Source organism: Mercenaria mercenaria, chromosome 5 (genome assembly GCF_021730395.1).
Source record: "Mercenaria mercenaria strain notata chromosome 5, MADL_Memer_1, whole genome shotgun sequence".
NCBI lineage: Eukaryota > Metazoa > Mollusca > Bivalvia > Venerida > Veneridae > Mercenaria > Mercenaria mercenaria.
In genome coordinates, this window is record NC_069365.1 from 62699074 (window position 1) to 62726940 (window position 27867).

Sequence of the window (27867 nt, forward strand, 5' to 3'; positions counted from 1 at the left end):
TGTGTATTTATAACTGATACCTTTATGAAATAAAAGTAGACTTATTATTATAGCAGAAGAAGTTGAATATCAAAACAAAACAAATCTTAACCTTTAGCATGCTAGATAAATTGTCATCTGCTGGAAATGTCGTCTGCTAAAATTGTAAAGTTCATTCAATTTGCTCCAAAACTGGAAGAAATATTGTCAGAGTAGCAAACAGCTTGGAACCTGATCAGACGCCGATTTAATCGGCATCTGATCTGGTTCCAAGCTGTTTGCAAAGGCTGTTAAATTCGCCTGCAGCAGGCTAAGGGTTAATGCAATACTTATGGCCCTATCTTCATGAAACTTGGTCATTTGACGTCAAAAACCAGGTCACCTGGTGGAATCAAAGGAAATGTTTGTTAACACTCTTGAGGCCACATTTTTTACCCTATCTTCATTAAACTTGGTAAGAAAGTTTATCTTGATGATTCCTAGGCCAAGTTCGAAACTAGGTCATGTGGGGTCAAAAACTAGGTCACCACTTAAATCACTTAAAATTTGATTAGAATGTTTATCTTGATGATTCCAAGGCCAAGTTTAACAGGTGAGCGATATAGGGTCATCATGACCCTCTTGTTTAATTAATCAATTTCATTTTTTGTTACCTCACCTGTCACATAGTGACAAGGTGAGCATTTGTGAGTACCCATTGTCTGTTCATCAGTTGGTTCACAATTTCTTGTGAACAGGATAGAGTCCACATTTTACAACCGTCCTTAAAATCTTAAACATAGAAAAGCTTCTATCGCTGAGTCCCACAGGGACTTACTTGAATCAGTTCCTTCTTTGTTTGACAGTGAAGAAAAGCTAGCTGAACCTCCGCCTCCAATATGGGTGTCCTCATCCATTTGCAATGTTAAACTTCTCTGAATAAAAAGTACTAGTTATATGTACATACAATAGTAAACTTGTTCTCAATGCCTGTTTAAACCTTGAAAGACAAAACCTAAGCTGTTGGGGAGAGGGATAACGACAACAGGCCGCGCATGGTTGCAAAATGTGCATGCGTCAATTGGTTACTTTTTATAGATGTCGGAAATTCCAACATTTATACATATCATTTAAGTTCCATATTGTGACGTATCCTACCGTACAATATGACTTAGTAGGGTTGTCAACGTTATGTAACATACAACAAAATGATTATAAGCCTGATTTGTCTCATTTTTTCCGTTTATGTGGCCTTGAAAACTATCAAGTGGACACGTATGCGGATGAAATAACGATGTAGTAGTTTCATTTAACTGGAACTGGTTAGTGCAATTTGAATTCGTATATTTTTTCTTATATACATAGGTTACACTTACACCATGAAACTGCAACGTTTAATGCAATTTTGTTCAAAATAATTAATTACCTTGAAATAGAAAGTTTTGAGGTATGGTTCAAAATATTTAATTCATGTAAAGCAAGTAGACAAACATACAAATAAACAAAAATCGCCAGCAGAACATTTAAAATAATGTTTGAATATAAAACATATGCAACAAAACTCCCTGTAACTTAGTGTTTCCTTTTGTAGACATCATTGCTTTCAAGTTAAAATTGTTTAGTTAGACATGCACTTCAGAGGAAGCAAAACAGCATGTATTTCCTGAACCTAATTATGATGTTTTATGATTAAAATTCTAATCTTACATATCTCTTTTAGAGTTATTTTAGCCTTTAAATTCACAGTCATTGCCCTTATGATAACTAACGAGAAAAATGAATGCCGTTCTCTACAATTCAAACTATGTTTAAAGTGGATAAAATGTGTAAGGGACCGGGTAGCTCTGTCAAAAGAGTTCGTCCAGTAAGCGAAAGGCCCCGGGTTCGAGTTCTGGTTACGCTGTACAGTTTTCTCACCCAGTGACATATCCCTCATGGAGCAGCCTATAGGTCATTTACGAGGAAAAAAATACGGCATCATAAGTTTACTTTTTGTGGCAACATACATTGAAATGGCTGCTTCAATATTTGACATATATATGAAGATAAGGTATCACAATTCTTTCCACGGCACGCACCGTTTGAAATATTAATGCTATATCGAATGGTATACACAAAAGTTAACTGTGCAGAATTTGATCATATTTGCATCATTTTTTTTTCTACAAACGTTATTTGTACTGTTTTGAAATTACTTTAGCCATGCACCCACTGTTGTCATGGTCAGAGCAAGATCTGTATCATAAATACAGATAAATAGGCTCCAACTGATGTCATGGTCCGGTAACAACAGCTAAAGTAGGTCTGTACAAGTACTATAGATAACCAGGCCCCAACTGTTGTCATGGTTGTGTAACAACAGATAGAGCATGGTGTGTATAAGTACTATAGATAACAAGGCCTCAACTGTTGTCATGGTTGTGTAACAACAGATAGAGCATGGTGTGTATAAGTACTATAGATAACAAGGCCTCAACAGTTGTCATGGTTGTGTAACAACAGATAGAGCATGGTGTGTATAAGTACTATAGATAACAAGGCCTCAACTGTTGTCATGGTTGTGTAACAAAGCCTAGAGCATGGTCTGTATTAGTACTATTGATACCAATGACCAAACGCTTCTTATGGTTGTGTTACAACAGCTAGAGCATGGTCTGTATCAGTACAATAGATAACCTGCTCGGCTGTTGTCTTTGACCGGTATGGTTTGTATCAGTTCTATAGATAACAGGCCCCAACTGTTGTCATGGTTGTGTACAACAGCTAGAGCATGATCTGTAACTGTACTAAAATATAACCAGGTCCCAACTGCTTTCATGATTGTGTTACATCAGCTGGAACATGTGTGTATCAGTACTTTAGATAACCATGCCCAAACTTTTGTCATGGTTGTGTTACAGCAGCTACATCATGGTCTGCATCAGTACTTTAGATAGCCAGACCCCAATTATTGTCATGGTTGTGTTACAACAGGTACAGCATGGTCTACATCATTACTTTAGATAACCAGACCCCAACTGTTGTCATGGTTGTGTTACAAAAGCTACAGCATGGTCTGTATCAGTACTATAGATAATCAGACCCCAACTGTTGTCATGATTGTGTAACAACAGTTAGGGCATGGTCTGTAGCAGTACTATATGTAAACAGGCTCTGACTGTGGCCATTGTCCGGTAACAATAGCCGGAGAATAATCTGTATTAGTACTAACGATAACCTGGCCCAAACTTTTCTCATGGTTGTGTTACATCAGCTAGAGCATGGTCTGTATCATTACATAGATAAACCTGCTCCGACTGTTGTCATTGTCCGGTAGCAACAGCTAGAGCATAATCTATATCATTACAATAGATACACATGCTGCGGCTGTTGTCATTGACCGGTAACAACAGCTAGAGCATGCTCTGTATCAGTGCTATAGATAACCAGACCCCAAATGTGGTCATTGTTGTGTTACAACAGCTGGAGTATGGTATAAATCAGTACAATAGATAAACATGCCCCGGTTGTTGTCATGGTCCGGTAGAAACAGCAAGAGCATGGTCTGTATCAGTGCAAAAGATAAAATGCTCCGGCTGTTGTCATGGACCGGTAACAACAGATGGAGCATGGTCTGTATTATTACTATAAATACACAGGCCCCAACTGTTGTCATGGTTGTGTAACAACACCTGGAGCATGGTCTGTATTAGTACTATAGATGAACATTTCCGGCTGTTGTCATGGTCCGGTTACAACAGCTACAGCATGGTCTGTATCGGTAATGTAACAAGGCCCAAACAATTCTCATGGTTGTGTAACAACAGCTAGAGCATGGTCTGTATTAGTACTATAGATACCAACGACACAACTTTTCTCATGGTTATGTTACAACAGCTAGGGCATGGTCTGTATCAGTACAATAGATAAACCTGCTCAGGCTGTTGTCATTGTCCGGTAGCAATAGCTAGAGCATAGTCTATATCATTCCAATAGATAAATATGCTTCGGCTGTTGTCATTGACGGTAACAACAGCTAGAGCATGGTCTGTATCAGTACTAAATATAAACAGGTACATCATGGTCTGCATCATTACTTTAGATAACCAGACCCCAAATGTTGTCATGGTTGTGTTACAACAGCTGGAGCATTGTCTGCATCAGTACTATAGATAACCAGACCCCAACTGTTGTCATGGTTGGGTAACAACAGTTAGAGCATGTTCTGTATAAGTACTATAGATAAAAATGCTCTGACTGTGGACATGGTTTGCTACCAACAGCTGGAGCATAATCTGTATCAGTACTAATGATAACATGGCCCTAACTGATGTCATGGTTGTGTAAGAACAGGTAGAGCATGGTCTGTATTAGTACTATAAATAAACATACAAGTGCCAAGGTTGCGTTACAACAGCTGGAGCATGATATGTATCAGTACTATACATAAACATGCTCCGGCTGTTGTTATGATCCGGAAACAACAGCTGGAGCATGGTCTGTATCAGTACTATAGATGAACATGCTCCGGCTGTTGTCATGGTCCGGAAACAACAGCTGGAGCATGGTCTATATCAGTGCAAAAGATAAAATGCTCCGGCTGTTGTCATGGATCGGTAACAACAGATGGAGCATGGTCTGTATTAGTACTATGAATAAACAGGCCCCAACTGTTGTCATGGTTGTGTAACAACAGCTGGAGCATGGTCTGTATCAGTACTATAGATGAACATGCTCCGGCTGTTGTCATGGTCCGGTTACAACAGCTACAGCATGGTCTGTATCAGTAATGTAGATAACAAGGCCCAAACTATTCTCATGGTTGTGTGACTACACCTAGAGCAGGATCTGTATCTGTATTAAATATAACCAGGCCCAAATGCTTTCATGGCTGTGTTACATTAGCTGGAGTATTGTCTGTATCAGTACTTTAGATAACCATGCCCAAACGTTTGTCATGGTTGTGTTACAACAGCTACATCATGGTCTGCATCAGTACTTTAGATACCCAGACCCCAATTATTGTCATGGTTGTGTTACAACAGGTACAGCATGGTCTGCATCAATACTTTAGATAACCAGACCCCAACTGTTGTCATGGTTGTGTTACAAAAGCTACAGCATGAACTGTATCAGTACTATAGATAATCAGACACCAAATGTTGTCATGATTGTGTAACAACAGTTAGGGCATGATCTGTAGCAGTTACTATAGGTAAACAGGCTCTGACTGTGGCCATGGTCCGGTAACTATAGCCGGAGAATAATCTGTATTAGTACTAACGATAACCTGGCCCAAACTGTTGTCATGGTTGTGTTACAACAGCTAGAGCATGGTCTGTATTAGTACTATAGATAAACAGGCTACGGCTGTTGTCATGGTTAGCCAACAACAGCTGGAGCATGGTCTGCATCAGTTCTGTAGATGACCAAGTCCCAAACTTCTCATAGTTGTGTAACAACAACAAGAGCATGGTCTGTATTAGTACTACAGATACCCAGGACCCAGCTATTGTCAGGGTGTGTTACAACAGCTAGAGCATGGCCTGTATCAGTACATATATATAAACATGCTCCGGCTGTTGGTCCGGTAGCAACAGCTAGAACATGGTCTATATCAGTGCAAAAGATAAAATGCTCCGCGCTGTTGACATGGACCGGTAACAACAGGTGGAGCATGGTTTGTATTAATACTATAAATACACAGGCCCCAACTGTTGTCATGGTTGTGTAACAACACCTGGAGCATGGTCTGTATTAGTACTATAGATGAACATGCTCGGCTGTTGTCATGGTCCGGTTACAACAGCTAAAGCATGGTCTGTATCAGTATTATAGATAATCAGACCCCAACTGTTGTCATGATTGTGTAACAACAGTTAGGGCATGGTCTGTAGAAGTAATATATGTTTAATAGGCTCTAAATGTGGCCATGGTCCGGTAACAATAGCCGGAGAATAATCTGTATTATTACTAACAATAACCTGGCCCCAACTGTTGTCATGGTTGTGTTACAACAGCTAGAACATGGTCTGTATCAGTACTATAGATAACAAGGCCCCAACTGTTTTCATGGTTGTGTACAACAGCAAGAGCATTGTCTGTATCTGTACAATAGATAAACCTGCTCCGGCTGTTGTTATTGTCCGATAGCAACAGTTAGAGCATAGTCTATATCATTACAATAGATAAATATGCTGCGGCTGTTGTCGTTCACCGGTAACAACAGCTAGAGCATGGTCTAAATCAGTACTAAATATAACCAGGCCCCAACTGTTTTCATGGTTGTGTTACAACAGCTGGAGTATGGTATAAATCAGTACTATGGTTAAAAATGCTCCAGCTGTTGTCATGATTCGGTTACAACAGAAAGAGCATGGATTGTATCAGTACTATACAATGTAGAAAACAAGGACCCAACTGTTGTCATGGTTGTATTACAACAGCTAAAGCATGATCTGTATCTGTACTAAATAAAACCAGGCCCCAACTGCTTTCATGGTTGTGTTACAACAGCTGGAGCATTGTCTGTATCAGTACTTTAGATAAACATGCCCAAACTTTTGTTATGGTTGTTTTACAACAGCTACATCATGGTCTGTATCATTACTTTAGATACCCTGGCCCCAGCTGTTGTCATGGTTGTTTTAAAACAGCTGGAGCATGTTCTGTATCAGTACTTTAGATAACAAGGCCCCAACTATTGCCATGGTTGTGTGACAACCGCTATAGAATGGTCTGTATCATTACTCTAGATACCAGGCCCCAACTGTTGTCATGGTTGTGTTACAACAGCTGGAGCATTGTCTGTATTAGTACTATAGATAACCAGACTCCAACTGTTGTCATGGTTGGGTAACAACAGTTAGAGCATGTTCTGTATAACTGCTATAGGTAAACATGCTCTGGCTGTGGTCATGGTCTGGTACCAAGAGACGGAGCATAATCTGTATCAGTACTAATGATAACTGGCCCTAACTGATGTCATGGTTGTGTAAGAACAGGTAGAGCATGGTCTGTATTAGTACTATAGATAAACAGGCCCCAACAATTGTCAGGTTGCGTTACAACAGCTGGATCATGATATCTATCAGTACTATAGATAAACATGTTCCGGCTGTTGTCATGATCCGGAAACAACAGCTGGAGCATGGTCTGTATCAGTACTATAGATGAACATGCTCCGGCTGTTGTCATGGTCCGGTTACAACAGCTACAGCATGGTCTGTATTAGTACTGTAGATACCTAGGACCCAACTTCCCTCATGGTTGTGTTACAACAGCCAGAGGATGGTCCGTATCAGTACAATAACCTGCTATGGCTGTTGTCATGGTCCGGAAGCAACAGCTTGAGCAAGGTCTATATCAATACAATAGATAAAGATGCTCCGGCTGTTGTCATGGACCGGTAAGAACAGACAGAGCATTGTTTGTATCAGTACTATAGATAACCAGGCCCAAACTGTTTTCATGGCTGTGTAACAACAGCTAGCGCATGGTTTGTATCAGCACTAAATGTAACCAGGGCCCAACTGTTTTCATGGTTTTGTTACAACAGCTGGAGCATCTTCTGTACCAGTACTATAGATAACAAGGCCCCAACTGTTGTCATGGTTGTGCTACAACAGTTGGAGCATGTTCTGCATCACTACTTTAGATATCAAGGCCCCAACGGTTGTCATGGTTGTGTAACAACAGTAAGAGCATGATCGATGTGGGTTCGAGCCTAACGTGGGGCGTTGAATTGCTCATGTTAGGAAGCCATCAAGCTGGCTTACGGAAGGTCGGTGGTTCTACCCAGGTCCCCGCTCGTGATGAAATAATGCACGGAGGGTCACCTTGGGTCTTCCTCCACCATCAAAGCTGGAAAGTCGCCATATGACCTATAATTGTGTCGGTGCGACCTTAAACCCAACAAAATAAGTAAAATAAAGTAAGAGCATGATCTGTATCCGTACTATAGGTTAACATGCTCTGACTGTTGTCATGGTCCGGAACCAATAGACGGAGCATGGTCTGTATCATTGCTTAAGATAACCTGGCCCCAACTGTTCTCATGGTTGTGTAAGAACAGGTAGAGCATGGTCTGTATTAGTACAATAGATAAACAGGCCCCAACAATTGTCAAGGTTGCGTTACAACAGCTGGAGCATGGTATGTATCAGTACTATATATCTCCAACTGTTGTCATGGTCCAGTAACAACAGCTACAGCATGATCTGTATCAGTATTGTAGATAACGAGGTCCCAACTATTGTCATGGTCCGGTAGCAACAGCTAGAGCATGTTCTGTATCAGTACAATAGATAAACATGCTACGCCTGTTGTCATTGACCGGTAACAACAGATAGAGCATGGTTTCCTTCAGTACTAAAAGTAACCAGGCCCCAATTGTTGTCGTGGTTGTATAACAACAGCTAGAGCATGGTTTGTACCATACCAGGACTATAGCCAACCAGGCCCAAAATGTTATGATGGTTGTGTTACAACAGCTAGAGAATCGTCTATATTAGTACTATAGATAAACAGGCCGCAACTGTTGTCATGTTTGTGTAACAACAGCTAGAGTACGGTCTGTATCAGTACTATATATATTCTCAGGACCCAACTATTCTCGTGGTTGTTTAAACAATTAGATCATTGTTTGTATCAGTACTATAGATAAACATGCTCTGACTGTTGTCATGGTCCGATACCAACAGCCGGAGCATCTGTTTCAGTACTAAAGATAATTAGGCACCAACTGTTGTCATGGTTGTGTTACAACAGTTGGAGCATTGTCTGTATCAGAATCATACATGCTGCAGATGCTATTACCGAACCATTGTAAAAGTCGGAGCATGGTTATCTATAGTACTCATATATACCATGCTCCAGCTGTTGTTACCGAACCACAACAACAGCCAGAACATGTTTATCTGTAATACCGATATCGAGGTGTTAACGCCAGAACGGTATAAGTCCATTTTTCAAATAGTAGAGAGAAACGCAAAAGAAGGTTTTAGACACATAAAACTTTTTATTGAATGGGAATATTTAGGTATGATTTAGTTATATCATAGTCAACAATGTTGTTATAATATAGGAAGACTTCTCAAAAATTAAATTGGTTTAATAGTAAAATTGTACTTAACTCAATCTGGCATACAACAAACTGCAAAATAATTCGAAGATTCAAATGTGTTAAGTGCACTTAGTACTCTAAAAAATTGCAATAATGTTGATTTTATGGATGCCATACTGTCACAAGTGCACTTATAACAAAACTATCAAAACCCTATGACATGATTTACAAAGACTAAGGAAATATGTGCACTTAGTACAAATAGAAATGTTGAGTAAAATGTGTATAAATTACAGATTATGCTTAAATTGGAAAACAATTACACCACATAAAGTTTCAACAATCCATTCTAGATATTAGTAAAAGAATATTTTCCCATCTGTTTCTAGTATATAGTACCTCTTAAAACAAAACAACTCTTTTGTACTTTTAACAACTATTCAATATCACAGTCATTACTTACTTCCAACATGTCTGGTTCTGATAGGCAGTTTCTGGCTGCTTTTTCAGAATGAATATTCTTGAAATACTGATGGAATTCTGAAGATATTGTAACATCAGAACAAAGCTAGAGAAGGTCCTTCCTTTTTTAAATAATGGGAAGTTTTGCATTGTAGATCGGCAGTAAATCAGATTTTATAGAAGCTCCTTTCCTTGATGATTTCAGTTTTATACAGTGGAAATGTAGGTCATAGAAACATATTCATTTCCAGGTTTACCTTCTGTAAATTTTAACCTTTTAGTTTTTTTCCACTTTTCTGTCCCTTTTTATCTTAGCATTTTTGGAATTCATACGTTGCAATGCTCTTTATTGAAAGAAACACTCTCACTGGTAAATGTGCTACAACAACAGCCAGAACAAGGTTACCTGTAATACTGATATATACCATGCTCTACCTGTTGTTACAAAACCTTGACAACAGTTAGGGCATGGTTATCTATAGTACACATATTTACTATGCTCCAACTGTTATCGAACCACAACAACAGTCAGAACATGGTCATCTGAAATACTGATATATACCATGCTTTTCCTGTTGTTACCAAACCATGACAACAGTTGGGGCATGGTTATCTATAATACTACTATTTACTATGCTCCCACTGTTGTTACTGAACCACAACAACAGTCAGAACATGGTCATCTGTAATACTGATATATACCATGCTCTACCTGTTGTTACCAAACCATGACAACAGTTGGGGCAAGGTTATCTATAGTGCTACTATTTACCATGCTCCCACTGTTGTTACTGAAACACAAAAACAGCCAGAACATGGTTACCTGTAATACTGATATATACCATGCTCTAACTGTTGTTACCAAACCATGACAACAGTTGGGGCATGGTTATCTATAGTGCTACTATTTACCATGATCCCACTGTTATCAAACCACAACAACAGTCAGAACATGGTTATCTGTCTTACTGATATATACCATGCTTTTCCTGTTGTTATCAAACCATGACAACAGTTGGGGCATGGTTATCTATAATACTACTATTTACCATGTTCCCACTGTTGTTACTGAACCACAACAACAGTCAGAAAATGGTCATCTGTAATACTGATATATACCATGCTCTTCCTGTTGTTACCAAACAATGACAACAGTTGGGGCATGGTTATCTATAATACTACTATTTACCATGCTCCCACTGTTGTTACTGAACCACAACAACAGTCAGAACATGGTCATCTGTAATACTGATATATACCATGCTCTACCTGTTGTTACCAAACCATGACAACAGTTGGGGCATGGTTATCTATAGTGCTACAATTTACCATGCTCCCACTGTTGTTACTGAACCACAGAAACAGCCAGAACATGGTTATCTGTAATACTGATATATACCATGCTCTACCTGTTGTTACCAAACCATGACAACAGTTAGGGCATGGTTATCTATAGTACTCATATTGACCATCATCCAGCAGTTGTTATCGAACCACAACAACAGCCAGAACATGGTCAACATGTGTACCATGTTTCGTCTGTTGCTTACAACTTTTGTATCATGGTTAACTCTAGTACTGATATATACCATGCTCCAGCTGTACTTAACCAAACAGCGACAACAAGTCGAACATGGTTATCTATAGTACCCATACATCACAGCCCCAGAGCTACGCATTTGCATAGTATGCCCACAACAAAAAGAAGCTTTAATGGAAAAATATTTCAGACGGATTCAACTAGCGGTTGCTACTGGAGCATTACAACTGTTAGGTCATGGTTAACTATAGTACTCAAATATACCGCGCTCCCGCTGTTGCTACCGAACCACGACAACGGCTAAAACATGGTTAACAATAGTACTGATATATACTATGTCCAGCTGTTGTTATCAAACCATGACAACAGTTGGGGCATGGTTATCTGTAGTACTCTTATATCCCCTTGCTCAAGCTGTTGCTAGCTATCATTACAGCAGGGTCATGGTTAACTTTAGTACTGATATATACAATGCTCCAGCTGTTGTTACCAAACAATGACAACAGTTAGGGCATGTTTATCTATAGTACTCATATATTCCGTGTTCAGTCTTGTTTCCGAAAATGAGGAAGAAGTAAAATATTCACGTCGTCAATGACGTTTTTTGCTGCCTCAATAGACACAAATAAACCGTGATAAAAGTCATTCTTCATAGTGAATTCCTCATCCGATTCCATGATGTTAATTGAAAACAGAAAACGGGCTAGTTATCTAAAAATAGACTTTTATTTGGGATGGCTATTTTTAGATGGCTATTTTTACACGATATTTGCACATGCGCATAACAATACCATGCGCGGCCTGTTGTCGTTATCCCTCTCCCAAGCTGTTGACTGTATATAATAGACTGTATACTACTGTTTGCAGATCAAAAACTGTGCATTCATTTAAGATTTTAATGAGGGTTATCATATCTTTTACTTTCTGGTTAAACTTTCTGGTTCATTCAGTGTATATGTAAAATTAATCTTACCTCACATTGGAAAAAAGCTTACTGAAAGGGCAGAGTTACCTGTATAAACAAGGTCCAAAAATAGCTTCAGCATCTAAAGGTAAAATTCTATCGATTTAAAAAAAGGCGAAAGGGCAATTTGATCTGCAAACAGTAGTAATTTCCTTGTAAGGAAAAACCTATAGTAAGCATATAGCTTCATGAAACGAAAATAAATAAATACATGTACTTTTCTTATATTTTTAGACAGATGTATCAGTATCGACAGAAGTATCTTCTGGGCAAGATGAACAGTCAGATCATGATGGTAAATTATTCTTTGGACACCCCACATACCTTACAGTGTCTGGTCAGCTTCATTTAGAGACTATAACTGGGTCAGTGAATATTTAGTATTTTTATGCCACCACCATCAAAAAATGGGGTGAGGAGCAAACTCTAAGTGTTACCACTGCCTGTGTGTGTACACAAAATTGAGTACAACATATAACTTTGTTGCACAAAGATTTTGAAATAACTGCACAAATTACCGCCATAACAAGATGTGTTGCATGCAAAATCTAGACCCCTACCTACCCAAGATCAAACTTGAGTTGACAAAGATTTAATAATATGTTCATTTTTCTTGTCCTTAAAATAACTTCTTTCTCTTTTTAGCTCACCTGAGCAATGCTCAGCAATGCTCAGGTGAGTTTTTCTGATCGCTCGATGTCCGGCGTCTGTCGTTTGTCGTCTGTCTTCCGTCAACATTTAGCTTGTGTATGCGATAGAGGCTGTATTTTTATGCCCCCGAAGGGAGGCATATAGTTTTTGAATTGTCTGTCAGTCTGTCGGTCTGTCGGTCTGTCAGTCTGTCCGCAATTTTCGTGTCCAGTCCATATCTTTGTCATCGATGGATGGATTTTCAAATAACTTGGCATGAATGTGTACCACAGTAAGACGACGTGTCGCGCGAAAGACCCAGGTCCGTAGCTCAAAGGTCAAGGTCACACTTAGACGTTAAAGGTCATTTTTCATGATAGTTGGGCGTGTCCGGTCCATATCTTTGTCATCCATGGATGGATTTTCAAATAACTTGGCATGAATGTGTACCACAGTAAGACGACGTGTCGCGTGCAAGACCCAGGTCCGTAGCTCAAAGGTCAAGGTCACACTTAGACGTTAAAGGTCATTTTTCATGATAGTGCATTCGTGTCCGGTCCATATCTTTGTCATCCATGGATGGATTTTCAAATAACTTGGCATAAATGTGTACCACAGTAAGACGATGTGTCGTGCGCAAGACCCAGGTCCGTAGCTCAAAGGTCAAGGTCACACTTAGACGTTAAAGGTCATATTTCAACATAGTGCATTGATGGACGTGTCCGGTCCATATCTTTGTCATTCATGCTTGGATTTTAAAAATATTGGGCATGGATGTGTACCACAGTAAGACGACGTGTCGCGCGCAAGACCCAGGTCCGTAGGTCAAAGGTCCTAAACTCTAACATTGGCCATAACTATTCATTCAAAGTGCCATCGGGGGCATGTGTCATCCTATGGAGACAGCTCTTGTTCAACTGATCTTCATGAAATTTGATCAGAATGATTACCTTGATGAAATCTAGACCGAGTTCGAAATTGGGTCATCTGGGGTCAAAAGCTAGGTCACTAGGTCAAATCAAGGAAAAACCTTGTGTATTCGATAGAGGTTGTATTTTTCAATTGAACTTCATGAATTTTGGTCAGAATGATTACCTTGATGAAATCTAGGCCAAGTTTGAAAAATGTGTCATCTGGGATCAAAAACTAGGTCACTAGGTCAAATCAAAGAAAAACCTTGTGTATGCGAAAGAGGCTGTATTTTTCAACTGATCTTCATGAAATATTGTCAGAATGATTACATTGATAAAATGTAGGCAGAGTTCGAAAATGGGTCATCTAGGTTCAGAAACTAGGTCACTAGGTCAAATCGAAGAAAAATATTGTGTATGCAATAGAGGCTGTATTTTTCAATTGATCTTCATGAAATATGGTCAGAGTGATTGCCTTGGTGAAATCTAGGTCGAGTTTGAATATGGTTTATCTCAGATCAAAAACTAGGTCACTAGGTCAAATCGAAGAAAAATATTGTGTATGCAATAGAGGCTGTATTTTTCAATTGATCTTCATGAAATATGGTCAGAGTGATTGCCTTGATGAAATCTAGGTCGAGTTTGAATATGGTTTATCTCAGATCAAAAACTAGGTCACTAGGTCAAATTAAAGAAAAAACTTGTGTATGTGATAGAGGCTGTATTTTTCAATTGATCTTCATGAATTTTGGTCGAAATGATTGCCTTTATGAAATCTAGGCCAAGTTCGAAAATGGGTTATCTAGGATCAAAAACTAGGTCACTAGGTCAAATTAAAGAAAAACCTTGTGTATGCGATAGAGACTGTATTTTTCAATTGATCTTCATGAAATTTGGTCAGAGTGATTGCCTTGATGAAATCTAGGTCGAATTTGAACATGGGTCACCGAGGGTCAAAAACTAGGTCACTAGGTCATATCTAAGAAAATGCTTGTTAATCTCAAGAGACCAATTTTTTGGTCCAATCTTAATGAAAATTGGTCAGAATATTTGTTTCCATGAAATCACTAGGTCAAACATGTTTTACACTGTTATGATGTGTTTCTTAGGTGAGCGACCTAGGGCCATCTTGGCCCTCTTGTTTTCTTCTTATTTCTATAATTACTTGATGGATTTGCTTTAAACTTAAAATAGTTATCACTCATCATCACCCACATCATATGATGCAAGGGCCATAACTTTCACACCAATATTTCATAAATTATCCCCCCCCCCTTTTTAGCTCTACTATACAAAGTATATGGAGAGCTATCCTACTCACCCTGGCGTCGGTGTCGGTGTCCTTCCGCATCCCCACCTTGGTTAAAGTTTTTTTACACTTTCTCTTTTTTCTCCTTATCTCTGTAATTACTTGATGGATTTGCTTTAAATTTAAAATAGTTATTCCTCATCATCACCCACATCATATGGCACAAGGGCCATAACTCTCACACCAATATTTCATGAATTATCCCCCTTTTTACTTAGAATTTCAAGTTAAAGTTTTGATGCACTTTCACCCTGTCTCTGTTATTCCTAAATGGATTTGTTTCGAACTGAAAGTAGTTGTTCCACATCGTATGACACATGGCCCATAACTCTGGTACCAATGTTTAATGAATTATTCCCCCTTTTACTTAGAATTTCAGGTTAAAGTTTTGATGCAGTTTCACTATATCTCAGTTATTACCAAATGGATTTGATTCAAACTTAGAATAACTGTTAAACATCATCACTCACATCATATGACACAAGGGCCATAACTCTTGCACCAATATTTTATGAATTATCCCCCCTTTTTACTTAGAATTTCAGGCTAAAGTTTTGATACACTTTCACTCTATCTCAGTTATTACTAGATGGATTTGATTCAAACTTAAAATAGTTGTTCCTACCTATCACCCACATCATATGACACGAGGCACATAACTCTGGCACCAATTTTTCATGAACTATGCCCCCTTTTACTTAGAATTTAAGGTTAATTTTGATGCATTTTCACTATATCTTAGTTATTACGAAATGGATTTGATTCAAACTTGAAGTATTGTTTCACATCATCACCCACATCATATGACACAAGGTGCATAACTCTTGCACCAATATCTTATTAATTATGCCCCCTTTTTGCTTAGAATTATACTTGTATAGTGTTTTGATACACTTAATCTTTACCTCTCTTATTACTTAATATTTTTGACACAGACTCAAGCTATTGTGCAACATCTTCATCCACCGTTGGAGTCATTAAACACTCCAGTTTCCTCAGATGTGCCCAGTTTCACTTTCCAGCATCGAAATGCATTGATACTTAAAAAAACTTGCACAAACATTCTCCGTAACATGATGATCTGTCACATTTAAGGCCCAAATCCCTACCTTAAAGGTCAAGGTCAAACTTAGAGGTCAAATATTTAAAATCATTTTTTTGTCTGCTCCATACTTTTTAGCTCACCTGAGCACAAAGTGCTCAAGGTGAGCTTTTGTGATCGCCCTGTGTCCGTCGTCCATCCGTCGTCAACAATTTGACTGTTAACACTCTAGAGGTCACAGTTTTGGCCTAATCTTAATGAAACTTGGTCAGAATGTTACCCTCATAAAAATCTTGGACGAGTTCAATATTGGTTCATCTGGGGTTAAAAACTAGGTCACCAGGTCAAATCAAAGGAAAAGCTTGTTAACACTCTAGAGGTCACAATTTTGGCCCAATCTTAATGAAACTTGGTCAGAATGTTACCCTGAATAAAATCTTGAATGAGTTTGATATTGGGTCATATGGGGTCAAAAACTAGGTCACCAGGTCAAATCAAAGGAAAAGCTTGTTAACACTGTAGAGGCCACATTTATGACTGTATCTTCATGAAACTTGGTCAGAATATTACTCATGATGATCTCAAAGTCCAGTTTGAATCTGGGTCATATAGGGTCAAAAACTAGGTCACCAGGTCAAATCAAAGGAAAAGCTAGTAAACACTCTAAGAGGCCACATTTATGACAGTATCTTAATGAAACTTGGTCATAATGTTAATCTTGATGATCTATAGGTCATGTTTAAATCTGGTTCAGGTGGGGTCAAAAACAAGGTCACCGGGTCAAATCAAAGGAAAGCTTGTTAACACTCTAGAGGCCACATTTATTACTGTATCTTCATGAAACTTAGTCAGAATGTTAATCTTTATGATCTTTAGGTCAAGTTCGAATCTGGGTCATGTAGGGTCAAAACCTAGGTCACCGGATCTAATCAAAGGAAAAGCTTGTTAACACTCTAGAGGCCACATTTATGACTGTATCTTCATGAAACTTAGTCAGAATGTTGATCTTGATGATCTTTAGGTCAAGTTTGAATCTGAGTCATATGGGTTCAAAAACCAGGTCACTAGGTCAAATCAAAGGAAAAGTTAGTAACACTTTAGAGGCCACATTTATGACCATATCTTAATGAAACTATCTTGATGATCTGTAGGTCAATATGTCAGGTGAGCGATACAGGGCCTTCATGGCCCTCTTGTTTATGCATACATGGCTATTCAAATAACCTGGCACAAACATAAACTAATTTAACCTGACAGTGTGTCACATTTAAGATCCCCTACCCCTACCTTAAAGGTCAAGGTCACAGAGGTCAAAGTTTAAGGTCATTTTTCTTGTCTGCTATATTATTTTTTAGCTCGACTATACGAAGTATAAGGAGAGCTATCCTACTCGCCCCGGCGTCGGCGTCTTTCCGCGTCCCCACCTTGGTTAAAGTTTTGGTGCACTTTCTCTTTTTTCAACATATCTCTGTAATTACTTGATGGATTTGATTCAAACTTGAAATACTTATTCCTCATCATCATCCACATCATCTGACATAAGGGCCATAACTCTGGCACCAATATTTCATGAATTATCCCCCCTTTTCACTTAGATTTTCAAGTTAAAGTTTTGATGCACTTTCACTCTATCTCTGTTATTACTGAATGGATTTGATTCAAACTTAAAATAGTTGTTCAACATCATCACCCACATCATATGACACAAGGTGCATAACTCTGGCACCATTTTTTCATGAATTATTCCCCCTTTTTACTTAGAATTTCAGGTAAAAAGTTTTGGTGCAATTTCACTCTACCTCTGTTATTACTGAATGGATTTGATTCAAATTTAAAATAGTTGTTCAGCATCATCACCCACATCATATGACACAAGATGCATAACTCTGGCACCATTTTATCATGAATTATTCCCCCTTTTTACTTAGAATTTCAGGTTAAAGTTTTGGTGCACTTTCACTCTACCTCTGTTATTACTGAATGGATTTGATTCAAACTTAAAATAGTTGTTCAGCATCATCACCCACATCATATGACACAAGATGCGTAACTCTGGCACAATTTTTCATGAATTATTCCCCTTTTTACTTAGAATTTCAGGTTAAAGTTTTATGCACTTTCACTCTATCTCTGTTATTACTGAATGGATCTGATTCAAACTTAAACAATTGTTCAACACCATTACCCTTATCATATGATGCAAGGTGCATAACTCTGGGACCATTTTTTCATGAATTATTTCCCCTTTTTACTTAGAATTTTAGGTTAAAGTTTTGATGCACTTTCACTCTGTCTCTGTTATTACTGAATGGATTTGATTCAAACTTAAAATAGTTGTTCAACATCATCACCCACACCATATGATGCAAGGGGCATAACTCTGGCACCAAGTTTTTATTAATTATTTCCCCTTTTTACTTAGAATTTTAGGTTAAAGTTTTGATGCACTTTCACTCTGTCTCTGTTATTACTGAATGGATTTGATTCAAACTTAAAATAGTTGTTCAACATCATCACCCACACTATATGACACAAGCTGCACAACTCTGGCACCAATATTTAATGAATTATGCCCCTTTTTGCTTAGGATATACTTATATAGTGTTTTGATACATTTTATATTTACCTCTCTTATTACTTTAAGTTGATATTTTTGACATAGACTCAGGCTATTGTGCAATATCTTCATCCACAATTGGAGTCATTAAACACTCCAGTGACAGCTCTAGTTTCCTCAGATGTGCCCAGCTGTCTCCTGTGACAGCTCTTGTTTTATGCCCATTTTGGAAAAAGGGACATATTATCAGGGTTCCCACAGTCAGGGAAAAGTCAGGGGAAATTTTTTTTTTCAAGGTCAGGGAAAAGTCAGGGAATTTTGTAAATGGTCAGGGAAATTTGGAAATAGGGCAAAAGTCAGGGAAAAGTAGGGGAAGTCAAGAGCAGAAGAATCAGTTGGTGAAAAAGCAAAAAGAATCAAATAAAAGGCAAATGCAGTTTCTTCACTTTTGATTAGACCAAGCATTTATTTTTACAAATATTTCAGTTAGCACTAAAATATATTTTGTATTTCACATCCCAAAATTTAAATTTATGTGATTAAGTCTGATTAACAAAATTGTTTTAAAATTTTGATAGAATTAAGACTGTAGAACATAATTCTGTTAAGCAAGCTCATATCCTTTCTGTTTGCCTGACACAGTATAATGTTGTATGAATGCTATAAATTGTGTAGTCCAGCATAGTTGCAAATATATCATCATATTGTCATAAAAGCTACATTTTGTGTGTATAATTAAACTGTTGTTTTTAGTTCACCTGAGCAATGCTCATGGTGAGCTATTGTGATCACGCTGTGTCCATCATCTGTCGTGCATCCGTCCGTCATCAACAATTGTGTTTAAAAGACATCTCCTCCAAAACAACTGAATGGATTTTGATGAAACTTGGCATGTATGTTCCTTGGATGGTCCTCTACCAAAGTTGTTCAAACGATTCTGCTTGGTTGCACATAGGGACCGCCATGAAAAAAAAATTGTGTTTTCTTTAAATTTTGCTTCCATCCTCTTCTGATATAACCTTCAGGCGTATATTGCCCCGCTTGGTGAAGCTCTTGTTAGTCCTAACACTGTTGCCAACAACAACGAACACTAACAAAGTTTTCCTCTTGTAGGGGAGTTCTGTATTGCCTCTGCAATATGCTGTCACTTATTATAATGTGTATCAGAATGCATCTGCAAGTCCGAAATACGCAATTCTTGATTTTTAATGCATGCATATCGGCACATGGACTTCAAAGTCAAACAGATGGAAGTCTAAAGCGTTACATATAATATACATGTACTTGTAGCTCAATTTAGATAATTAACAAAGTTACTGACTTAACATCTGACAATTATTGTTCACACTGCATCCGTGGTCCGTCGTCCTTCCGTCCGTTAACAATTTATTGTTATCGCATCTCCTCAGAAACTACTGGGGGGATTTTGACCAAACTTTGTCAGAATGATGTATTGGTACCCTAGTTGTGTCCAGGGATGTGCCTGATTATAATTGTAATTTAATTAATTATAATTAATTACAAATTTTGATCTAATTGAAAATAATGAATAACTAAGCACAAACTAAATCAAAGTAATTGAAATTAATTAATTACTGACTTAGATTTGGGTTGTAATTGTTAATTAAATCTAATTACTTTCAATTACTTTGGCTTTTTTACTGATCAGTGGGTTTGTGAAATTTTCACAGTGACAGTAAATAGCTGACAGGTATTGTTGTATCAACAATCAGGTGGTAGAGGTGTTAATCCCTATTCAGTTCTGTTGAGTGTGATCATTGGGTGAACATTTTAGTCACTAAACCTAATAATTAGGTTTCAAGGTTTCAAGGTTTATTCGGCAAATTCGGCATTATACATGCCTTTGGCCATTAACAAATATAATAGGAACATGGCATATTAACAATTGATACAGATACATGTATACATACACAGTTCAAAAAAGTAAAAGTGTATGCATACAATAAACAAACGTATAAATTACAGAAGAAAAAAAAATGTTAGGAAACATCCAAACAAACAAAACATATATAACAATTTACGTGACATTATGTAGTATTGTTTTTAAGTGTATCGACTCTATATTGCGTGGCTTCTTTAATAAACTTAGCTAGCTTAAGCACCACCGCATTTTTCGAAGACATTAAATTACTAAATTTTTGGACAGTGGGCCATTGTGTATTACCAAGGTGCTTTTTTCTAATATCAGTATATTTACTACAACAAAGAATGAAATGATATTCATATGACTCCACAACATTTTGGTTACAACTCTTACATAGTCTGTTACTTCTATCTATATTATCATATCTACCATCTCAATTTCCAGCTGATGTGAACTTAATCTCATGCAAGTAAACAATTTTCATAAATCAGTATTTTTTAATTTCACAATATAATCCTCAAAACAGAATGACGTTTTATATTTACAGTAACTGTCCAATTTAGGCATAGCATTTATAGATTCACTCCAATCTTGAATGAATTGATCATATAATCTGCTTTTCAACAACGGGAAATAGTTCACATTATTATCAAAGTTCGTGCATATATTATTGTAACCAAGGAGTTAATTTGATTTGACCAACATGGTCAAGATTGATATTGGGTCATCTGGGGTCAAAAACTAGGTCACCAGGTCAAATTAAAGGAAAAGCTTGTTAACACTCTAGAGGTCACAATTTTGGCCCAATCTTAATGAAACTTAGTCAGAATGTTACCCTCAATAAAATCTTGGACAAGTTCGATATTGGGTCATCTGGGATTAAAAACTAGGTCACCAGGTCAAGTCAAAGGAAAAGCTTGTTAACACTCTAGAGGTCACAATTTCGGCCCTATCTTAATGAAACTTGGTCAGAATGTTACCCTCAGTAAAATCTTGGTCAAGTTCGATATTGGGTCAGCTAGGGTCAAAAACTAGTTCACCAGGTCAAATCAAAAGAAAAGCTTGTTAACACTTTAGAGGCCACATTTATGATTTATCTTCATGAAACCTGGTCAGAATGTCAATCTTGATGATCTCAAGGTCCAGTTTGAATCTGGGTCATGTAGGATCAAAAACTAGGTCACCAGGTCAATAAAAGCTAGTTAACACTGTAGAGGCCACATTTATGACTATATCTTAATGAAACTTGGTCAGAATGTTAATCTTGATGATCTATAGGCCACTTTTAAATCTGGGTCAGGTGGGGTAAAAAACTAGGTCACTAGGTCAAATCAAAGGAAACGCTTGTTAACACTCTAGAGGCCACATTTATGACTTTATCTTCATGAAACTTGATCAGAATTTTAGTCTTGATGATCTGTAAGTCAAGTTTGAATCTGGGTCATGTGGGATCAAAAACTAGGTCACCGGATCAAATCAAAGGAAACGTTTGTTAACACTCTAGAGGCCACATTTATGACTATATCTTTATGAAACTTAGTCAGAATGTTAATCTTGATGATCTTCAGGTCGTGGTTTAATCTGGGTCATGTGGGGTCCAAAACTAGGTCACCAGGTCAAACCAAAGGAAAAGCTAGTTAACACTTTAGAGGCCACATTTATGACCATATCTTAATGAAACTTGGTCAGAATGATAATCTTGATGATCTTTAGGTCAATAGATCAGGTGAGCGATACAGGGCCTTCATGACCCTCTTGTTTATTATTGGCCATAGGGAAAAACTGAGACCACTTTACTGTGGTACAACATGGATGGTACCTCCAATTTTTAGGTGTATTTTTACATATCTGTACCTTTGGAGGATTTTTTTTGTGGACTTAGATAATATTTTTTGGAATTTCTTCCCTTTGTTGTTCCTGTCCTTTGGGTTTCAACAGTCAAGTTCTTTAAATTTTGCCCCCTTCCTTTGATATAACCCTTCAGGCGTATATTGCTCTGCTTAGCGGAGCTCTTGTTCTTTCTTTCCAGTTTTCGAGCTGGATTTTTAGCTCACCTGAGCACCTTGAGCTTTTGTGATCGCCCTGTGTCCGTCGTCGTCGTCCATCAACAGTTTGATTGTTAACACTCTAGACGTCACAATTTTGGCCCAATCTTAATGAAACTTGGTCAGAATGTTACCCTCAATAAAATCTTGGACGAGTTCGATATTGGGTGATCTGGGATTAAAAACTAGGTCACCAGGTCAAATCAAAGGGAAAGCTTGTTAACACTAGGGGCCACATTTATGACAATATCGCTATGAAACTCAAATCTTGGTCAGGTGGGGTCAAAAACTAGGTCACCAGGTCAAATCAAAGGAAAAGATTGTTAACACTCTAGAGGCCACATTTATGACATGGTCAGAATGTCAATCTTGATGATCTTTAGGTCAAATTTAAATCTGGGTCAGGTGGGGTCAAAAACTAGGTCACCAGGTCAAATCAAAGGAAAAGCTTGTTAACACTATTGAGCACAAAGTGTTCAAGGTGAGGTATTGTGATCACGCTGTGTCTGTCGTCCGTGCGTGCATGCGTGTTTCCAGTTATCTGTCGTCAACATTTGTGTTTAAACGACATCTCCTCCAAAACCACTGAATGGATTTTGAAGAAACTTGGCCATGATGTTCCTTGGGTGGTCCTCTACCAAAGTTGTTCAAACGGTTCTGCTTGGTTGCACATAGGGACTGCCAGAGCTGAAAATAGAAAAAACTTCAAACGACATCTCCTCCTAAGCCGATAGTCCGATTTTGAAATAATTTCACACAAATGGTCCTTATGTCATCCTCTACCAAGATTGTTCAAATTGTACCAATTTGTAAAAAAACATGGCCGCTAGAGTGCGTGGTCACTTTTCCCTATATGTATATAGAGGAAAATTTAAAAATCTTCTTGTATGAAACGGCTTGCCTGATTTTAGAATAATTATGTCTCCCCCAGGAGACATATTGTTTTTGCCCTGTCCGTCCGTCCGTCCTTCCGTCCGTCCGTACGTCACACTTCATTTCCGAGCAATAACTGGAGAACCATTTGACCTAGAACCTTCAAACTTCATAGGGTTGTAGGGCTGCTGGAGTAGACGACCCCTATTGTTTTTGGGGTCACTCCGTCAAAGGTCAAGGTCACAGGGGCCTGAACATTGAAAACCATTTCCGATCAATAACTAGAGAACCACTTGACCCAGAATGTTGAAACTTCATAGGATGAATGGTCATGAAGAGTAGATGACCCCTATTGATTTTGGGGTCACTCTGTCAAAGGTCAAGGTCACAGGGGCCTGAACATTGAAAACCATTTCCGATCAATAACAAGAGAACCACTTGACCCAGAATGTTGAAACTTCATAGGATGATTGGTCATGAAGAGTAGATGACCCCTATTGATTTTGGGGTCACTCCGTCAAAGGTCAAGGTCACAGGGGCCTGAACATTGAAAACCATTTCCAATCAATAACTAGAGAACCACTTGACCCAGAATATTGAAACTTCATAGGATGATTGGTCATGAAGAGTAGATGACCCCTATTGATTTTGGGGTCACTCCGTCAAAGGTCAAGGTCACAGGGGCCTGAACATTGAAAACAATTTCCGATCAATAACAAGAGAACCACTTGACCCAGAATGTTGAAACTTCATAGGATGATTGTACATGCAAAGTAGATGACCCGTATCGATTTTGGGGTCACTCCATGAAAGGTCAAGGTCACAGGGGCCTGAACATTGAAAACCATTTCCGGTCAATAACATGAGAACCACTTGACCCAGAATGTTGAAACTTCATAGGATGATTGGTCATGCAGAGTAGATGACCCCTAACGATTATGGGGTCACTCTGTGAAAGGTCAAGGTCACAGGGGCCCGAACATTGAAAACCATTTCCGGTCAGTAACTTGAGAACCACTTGACCCAGAATGATGTAACTTCATAGGATGATTGGTCATACAGAGTAGATGACCCCTAACGATTTTAGGGTCACTCTGTTAAAGGTCAAGGCCACAGGGGCCTGAACATGGAAAACCATTTCCAATCAATAACTTGAGAACCTCTCGACCCAGAATGTTGAAACTTCATAGGATGATTGTTCATGCAGAGTAAATGACCCCTATTGTTTTTGGGGCCACTCCGTTAAAGGTCAAGGTCACAGGGGCCTGAACATTGATAACCAGTTCTGATCAATAACTTGAGAACCACTTGACCCAGAATGTTGAAATTTCATAGGATGATTGAACATGCAGAGTAGATGACCCCTATTGATTTTGGGGTCAGTCTGTTAAAGGTCAAGGTCACAGTGGCCTGTTCATGTAAAATCATTTTTTTGAAAATAACTTGAGAACCACTTGACCTACAATGTTGAAACTTAATAGGATGATTGGACATGCAGAGTAGATGACCCCTATTTATTTTGAGGTCACTTGATCAAAGGTCAAGGTCACAGGAGCCTGAACAGTGACTGGAGAACCACTAAGCCAAGAGTGTTGAAATTTAGCGGGATGACTGGACATGCCAAGTAGATGATCCCTATTGCAGCCAACCATCAGTGTCTCTTTGATTTTTGCTCCTGACCCCTATTGACTTCTTGCCTATAGGACTTTGCATTGGGGGAGACATGCGCTTTTTTACAAAAGCATTTTCTAGTTTTACACAAATGGTCTTGTGTGACCCTCTACCGAGATTGTTCAGATTATACCGATTTGTCTAAAAACATGGCCGCCAGAGGGCGTGGTTACTTTTCCCTATATGTATAAGTGGAAACTTTAAAAATCTTCTTGTGTGAAATTGCTGGCCCGAATTTAGAATAATTTTACACAAATGGTCCTTGTGTGACCCTCTACCAGGATTGTCCAAATTATTTTGATTCGTCAATTGGTCACTTTTCCCTATATGTATATAGTGGAAACTTTTAAAATCTTTTTTGTGTGAAACTGCTGGCCCCATTTTAAAATAATTTTACACAAATTGTCCTTGTGTGACCCTCTACGAAGATTGTTCAAATTATTCCGATTTGTCAAAAAATGTGGCTGCCAGGGGGTGTGGTCACTTTTCTTCTCTGAATCGATAATAGCTAGAGCCTTGATATTTGGTGTGCGATATCAGATTTGTAATGTCTACCAAAATTGTTCATATTATTGCCCTAGGTTCAAAAAATATGTGACATGTATATAATATAGGCTAACATAGAAGAAACCTAACTCTGTACTTATATAAACACACAGGTGAGCGCTTTAGGGTCAATGACCCTCTTGTTTATGATACAGCCTTGAAATTTGGATAACACATACAGTTTTTCAGATTGATCTTAAAACTGAATTTCAGTGACCATGAATTTGACCTACTGTCCTACTTTCTTGTTTTTAGGTCACCTGAGCCAAATGCTCAGGGTGAGCTATTGTGATTGCTGACCGTCTCACCAGGCGTCTGGCCACACTTTCCTTTAAACAACATCTCCTCCTAAACCACCAGGCCAATTTTGATGAAACTTCACAGGGATGTTCCTTGAATGGTCTTTAAAAAAATTTCAAAGAATTGAATTCCATACAGAGCTCTGGTTTCCATGGCAACCAAAAGGAAAAATTTTAAAAATCTTCTTGTCCAAAACCACAGGTCATAAGGCTTTTATGTTTGGCATGTAGCGTCATAGTGGTCCTCTACCAAGATTGTTCAAATTATCCTCCTAGGGTCAAATATGGCCCCACCCTGTTGGTCACATGGTTAACATTGACTTATATAGGGAAAACTTTGAAAATCTTCTTGTCCAAAACCACAAGGTGTAGAGCCACAATATTTGCCATGTGACATCATCTAATGGTCCTCTATAAAGATTGTTCAAATTATGCCCCTGGTGTGAAAACAGGTCCCGTCCGGGGGGTCCAAAGTTTTACATAGACTTTTATAGGAAAAAACTTAAAAATCTTCTTGTCTATAACCAAAAGACCTAGGCCTTTGACATTTGGTATGTAGCATTGCCTTTTGGTTCCCTACCAAAATTGTTCAAATTATGCCCCTGGGGTGAAAAGAGGCTCCGCCCCGGGGTCTCAAGTTTTACAAAGACTTAAATAGGAAATTTTTTTAAAAATCTTCTTGTCTGAAACCACAAGACCTAGGCTTTTGATATTAGGTATGTAGCATTGCCTTGTGGTTCTCTACCAAGATTTTTCAAATTATGCCCACGGGTGAAAAGAGACCCCGCCCCGTGGGTCCCAAGTTTTACATAGACTTATATAGGAAATTTTTTTTTAAATCTTCTTGTCTGAAACTGCAAGGCTTAGGCTTTTGATTTTTGGTATGTTGCATTGCCTAGTGGTCATTTACAAAGGTTGTTCAAATTATGCCTCTGGGGTAAAAAGAGGCCCTGCCCTGGGGACCCAAGTTTTACATAGACTTACATAGGAAAAAACTTTTAAAAATCTTCTTGACTGAAAGTTCAAGGCCTAGGCTTTTGATATTCAGTATGTAGCATATCCTAGTGACTCTCTTACAAGATTGTTCAAATTATGCCCCTGGGGAGAAAAGAGGCCCCACCCCGAGGATCACATATAGTTTTTATATGAGTTATATAGGAAAAAATAATTCAAAAATTATCTGATCATATTTCCTAGGCTGTTTAATTATAATTACCTTATGACCCCAAGTAATTAGGGGTCACTTGACTGTAACCTTGACCTACTGACCTATTTTTTTGTTTTTAGCTCACCTGAGCACAAAGTGCTCAAAGATGAGCTTTTATGATCGCCCTGTGTCCGTCGTCAGTCGTCCATCGTCGTTGTCAACAATTTGACTGTTAACACTCTAGAGGTGTCAAATTTGAGCCAATCTTAATGAAACTTGGTCAGAATGTTACCCTCAATTAAATCTTGGATGAGTTCGATATTGGGTCATCTGGGGTCAGAAACTAGGTCACCAGGTCAAATCAAAGGAAAAGCTTGTTAACATTCTAGAGGTCACAGTTTTGGCTCAATCTTAATGAAACTTGGTCAGAATGTTACCCTCAATAAAATCTTGGACAAATTCAATATTGGGTCATCTGGGATTAAAAACTAGGTCATCAGATCAAATCAAAGGAAAAGCTTGTTAACAATCTAGAGGATACATTTTTGGCCCAATCTTAATGAAACTTGGTCAGAATGTAACCCTCAATAAAATCTTGGACGAGTTCAATATTGGGTCAGCTGGGTTCAAAAACTAGGTCACCAGGTCAAATCAAAGGAAAAGCTTGTTAACACTCTAGAGGTCACAATTTTGGCCCAATCTTAATGAAACTTGGTCAGAATGTTACCCTCAATAAAGTCTTGTACCAATTTGATATTGGGTCATCTGGGGTCAAAAACTAGGTCACCAGATCAAAGAAAAAGCTAGTTTACACTGTAGAGGCCACATTTATGACCATATCTTAATGAAACTTGGTCAGAATGTTAGTCTTGAGGCTGTATAGGTCAAGTTTGAATCTTGGTTAAGTGGGGTCAAAAACTAGGTCACTAGGTAAAATCAAAGGAAAAGTTTATTAACACTCTAGAGGCCACATTTATAATTTTGT

The 27867-nt window shown here is 38.2% G+C and overlaps 1 protein-coding gene across 4 annotated transcripts in view; it reads left to right on the top strand.

Moving 5' to 3' along the window:
- The window catches only part of LOC123557401 (probable asparagine--tRNA ligase, mitochondrial), a 335510-nt gene that overhangs the window by 136263 nt on the left and 171380 nt on the right, over positions 1-27867 (top strand). For all 4 annotated transcript variants that reach the window (XM_053543755.1, XM_053543756.1, XM_053543757.1 and 1 more), the window contains one exon: positions 12202-12332. In XM_053543755.1, the coding sequence (XP_053399730.1) occupies positions 12202-12332 (131 nt within the window). The remainder of the gene's footprint in view (positions 1-12201; positions 12333-27867) is intronic.